Source organism: Lathyrus oleraceus, chromosome 1, assembly GCF_024323335.1.
Source record: "Lathyrus oleraceus cultivar Zhongwan6 chromosome 1, CAAS_Psat_ZW6_1.0, whole genome shotgun sequence".
NCBI classification, from domain to species: Eukaryota; Viridiplantae; Streptophyta; class Magnoliopsida; order Fabales; family Fabaceae; genus Lathyrus; species Lathyrus oleraceus.
Window position 1 is genome coordinate 251540470 of NC_066579.1, and position 4091 is coordinate 251544560.

At 40.7% G+C, this 4091-nt stretch overlaps 1 protein-coding gene across 1 annotated transcript; it reads right to left on the reverse strand.

Moving 5' to 3' along the window:
• Positions 1-542: 542 nt before the first annotated feature.
• LOC127101967 (uncharacterized) lies at positions 543-1985 on the reverse strand. Its single transcript, XM_051039391.1, has 3 exons — positions 1669-1985; positions 1153-1557; positions 543-1020 (listed from the first exon to the last, which is right to left on the reverse strand). The coding sequence occupies exons 1-3, from the start codon at positions 1983-1985 to the stop codon at positions 543-545; spliced, it is 1200 nt and encodes a 399-aa protein (XP_050895348.1).
• Positions 1986-4091: the final 2106 nt, after the last annotated feature.

Consider the following 4091-nt stretch of genomic DNA (forward strand, 5'->3'; position numbering starts at 1 on the left):
TTCATAGTCATTGTGAGCCTCTCAAAAATTTATTCTTGGCTCTCAACCGAACCATCATTCAGCACAAAATAACATATTGGCTTAAGTAACGCCATTTCTTCAGCGTCGGCACCGTCTATCGAATCCTTCACCCCAGTAACACAATTGTATTCTTCTGGTAGAATTGACACCACGTTGACTAAGATGTCCAAACTTGCTTCTGATTCTGAATTGAAGTCATCAGTAACCTCATCAGAAAAAATTTCACTTGGTCGACGGACATACTCCCTGATCCGTTCTTTTGCTACCGTGTCGACCTTCACAACAACTCTTTTTCCAGAATCCGCCCCACTAGCCATGCCTTTTCCAGCTATTCCCCTAGCAGCCTCTCTTTCAGCCTGCTTGCGACGCTGAAAACGTCTCCATTGAGTTTTCGACATGGGGTTCTTCCCCAAATAATTTTCAGAAACATGAGTCCTTTTCTCAGACTTGAACTCACGCATGTAGTTGATTGCTAAACCTCCTCTGGCAGCAACAACACCTTGTGGGGTTTCTTGTTTTCCCTAAGGCTTGATCCAGGTGCCTCTAGGAGCACTTTCTGATGGAACGAAGCTCCTAGGCCTTGCTTGAGCATTTTCTACAGCTTTCCTTGGGATTCTTTCATTCTGGCGTGCTCTGTTCAGCCCACTTCTTTTGCTTTTGCCCAATTGTAGCTTCTGGAAATTTTCAGCAGCAACTTTGTCGGTGACAGCACCACATCTAGGGTATAAGCAGACTTGTGAACCCCTATTCTTGTAGCGATACAGGAAATCTACCAAGTCTTCATCAGCCCTTGGATAGACTTCAGCTATGTCGACATCTGGGCTTTCACCAGTTTCCTCTAGCATGTCGGTCTCATCATATTTAGTGATCTTGCCCATGTTGATCTCCACTGGCTCAACGAATAGAGCTTCCTCCTGGTGGAGAGTGTCAGCGTCGATCTTCATTTTACGGCCAGCAAATTTCAGCGTGCCTTCTTGAATTTCTTTCTGAACCAGATCCCTGAAAAGATAACAATTAGAGGTATTATGACCAAGATAATTATGATACTTACAAAATCCTTTTTTCTGTCTTTGTTCCAATGGTGGTATTTTAGTACCAGGTGGCACCACCATTTGACCATCTTTAACTAACAAATCAAAAATTTCCTCACATTTTGTCACATCAAATGTATAAGTTTTTGAAGGGAATTTTGGATTGTTTTCAACAGGATTTTTCCCTTGTGCAGGAAGTAATAATTGACATTCATAAGCAGATCCTGGCTTTAACTCAGCCACGTCAATTTCTAATTCGGTCGATAAGGCATAATCAGCCTCATAGATTGGATTTGTCGCGTCATAATCGATGAACGCTATTTTTTCTTTCTTAGCCTTACTGTGTCTAACCTTTTCTAACCTTAGTCGTTCGAGATGTCGAACTCTATCAACCAATTGTGACATGTTCTTTACAAAGGTTGGGTCTATTTTCTTCCTAATGGAATAATCTAACCCCCTAGCAGCCATTTGAACAAGTTCATGTTCCGGTACTTGTGTAAAGCACCTGGCCTTTAATGATCTAAATCTATTCAGATAATCGCCAATACTCTCAGCAAACCTTCTCTTAATGCTAGACAATTCTGCCAAACTGGTTTTGGAGTGTCCTTCGTAAAACTGTTCATGGAAATTCTTTTCTAACTTGGCCCACGAATCAATCGAACTTGGTGCCAAAGAAGTGAACCATGTGAAGGCAACCTTAGTCAAAGAGAAAGGAAAGTTTTTTACTCTCAAACACTCGTTATGAGCCAAATCTCTTGACTCCGTCAAATATCTGGCAATATGTTCTATTGTCGACTCACCAGATTCTCCCCCAAACTTAGTGTATTTAGGCACCTTCATTCCTCTAGGTGCCTCGGGTTGGAGAATAAATTCAGCCAATGGGGAAGCATATAGTGGCCTTTGCAATGTGGCACTCATACCATTCCTAGCCATAATCCTTTCGACAATAGTTGTCAAATTATTTTCTACTGCTAAGTCTTCTTGTCGATGTTGATCGACAATTTGATCAGCATCCTGATGTCGGTTAACTAACACCATCTGGTTACGTCCTGCTACTCCTGACTCAACACCTTGATTTTGTTGGGGTCTAAGGATTTGTCCCTCGTGGACTGTCTCATTTTCTGTTGCCCCTATCTCTACTTGAACAGGAATGGTTTGCTAACCACTTCTCCCATCTGTCAAGTCGGTGCACCTAGGAAGTTACACAAGCATGTCAATTGATTAGCCACCTGCCTATTTGTTTCAGTAGATTCCTGTATCACAGGATTAAAAACTGTATCCATTTGGTTAGTTAACATATTAACCAACTCATGATTACTATCATCCATTTGCTGCCTCAACACCGCTATTGAAGTGTTCGACAACGGCATGGTTCTATTCTGAGTATTATTCTTATACTGAGCATTGTCCCCTTGCGCTAACCCTTGTAAGGAGGGACTCGTATTTTTAACGTTGTCTGAAAACAATGCTGCACTTGATGTTGACTGATATCCGGGCATTAAGGAATACGACATTCCATAGAGAGGATATGAAGGAGAATTGCCATCCATGGCGCAGCGGAATTTAAAATTTTCTCCATTTAATGATCCTTACGAATGGGCATGATCAGTGATAGAATTGTTACCTCTTGTGGTGATCACGAACGTTGAACGATGACAACGTCTCTACTCAGTCCACACGAACGAATTCCTTCAATCTTAGTGCTACTTGCTACGAATGAAGGCTTTGATTGAGAGAGAGAGAAACGGAATGCAAGAGTGACAATGCTTCTACCCAAGGGTTCTATTTATAGAACCACTTGTGTGGGCTTTAAGCTAAAAAGCCCACTTAAGTGTATTTTGGCCCATATCTTATAATATGCCCAAAATCACTTAAGCGTGTGGTACCTTACCATATTTCGTATTCCACTTAAGTGCACCGTACCTTACGGTGTTCCTTAGTTACTCTATTTCTCATCAATCCGTCCTTTGTGTGTGACCCTGTAGGTTTTCGCGACGTTGGCAATTATATTAAATCACGCATTTTAACATAATAAACAGTGAGCGGTATCTAGCAACACATCACTGCTACACAAGACACGAAAATGTCATGTGATCTGACAAATCCTTCTGTGATAATAATTATGTGTATAATTACCCTTTTGCCCTTATGTCTATATTGAACACAAGGCATAGACCGTGTCATCCTTGTCCAGTTCAATATTGGGCCCATAGACATTTATCCTGTTACGCAGGATGGGAAAATTCCATCTAGGTAACTCATGTCCCTTAGCATGCTTCGTGGAGTACCCATCAACTGTCTTTATGGTTATCCAGTTACGGACAATGTTGGATCAGCAATAAAGCACTCGACTCTACATCTAGGGTCAATAGTGGTTTCAGGTCGAAGAGTGGTATACACCATTATCACCATGAGAATAACTTATGACACTTTGCACAACATTCTATATAGTATTCTCATAGCGGGTCAATCCAGTATGAATATTACTCTTAATATTCATACCTATGTTTAAGACTTGATAACTCTTTATCCATGATCCATGAGACGTGATCATCAGTCTACAAACATAATAGTCTTCATGCTTTAATGTTATCCCACTTCACAATAAAGCTTGACTACGGATACTTTAAGAATAATGTCCTTATGTTTAATGTGATCTCATGATTAAGTCATACTTGATACATTAAACGGACTATCTATTCCAGGGACTTTATTAAACAAACATAATAAAGAAAAATGCCTTTTATTATTAATAAATAATTCGATACAAGTACCAAAAGTATTGGCCTCTAGGGCTTACACCAACAATCTCCCAGTAGCACTAGAGCCAATCAGGCATATCCCTAATGCCCATAGATCTAGTATGGCCATCATACTTCTGCTGCGCAAGAGGCTTTGTCAGTGGGTTAGCAATATTGTCGAGTGTAGGTACTCTACATATTTTCACATCTCCTCTATCTATTATCTCTCGAATGAGGTGATAACGCCTAAGTATGTGTTTTGGTCGTTGGTGAGATCTAGGCTCCTTAGCTTGTGCGA

Bases quoted from the DNA above. Each gene is read 5' to 3' on its own strand.
- LOC127101967 (XM_051039391.1), bottom strand. From the start codon at position 1,985: ATGGCTAGGAATGGTATGAGTGCCACATTGCAAAGGCCACTATATGCT. The intron at 1,558-1,668 runs GTTTTACGAAGG...ATTAAAGGCCAG, and splicing joins GAAAAGAATTTCCATGAACA to GTGCTTTACACAAGTACCGG. The intron at 1,021-1,152 runs GTTAGTTAAAGA...TTATCTTTTCAG, and splicing joins TGTGAGGAAATTTTTGATTT to GGATCTGGTTCAGAAAGAAA.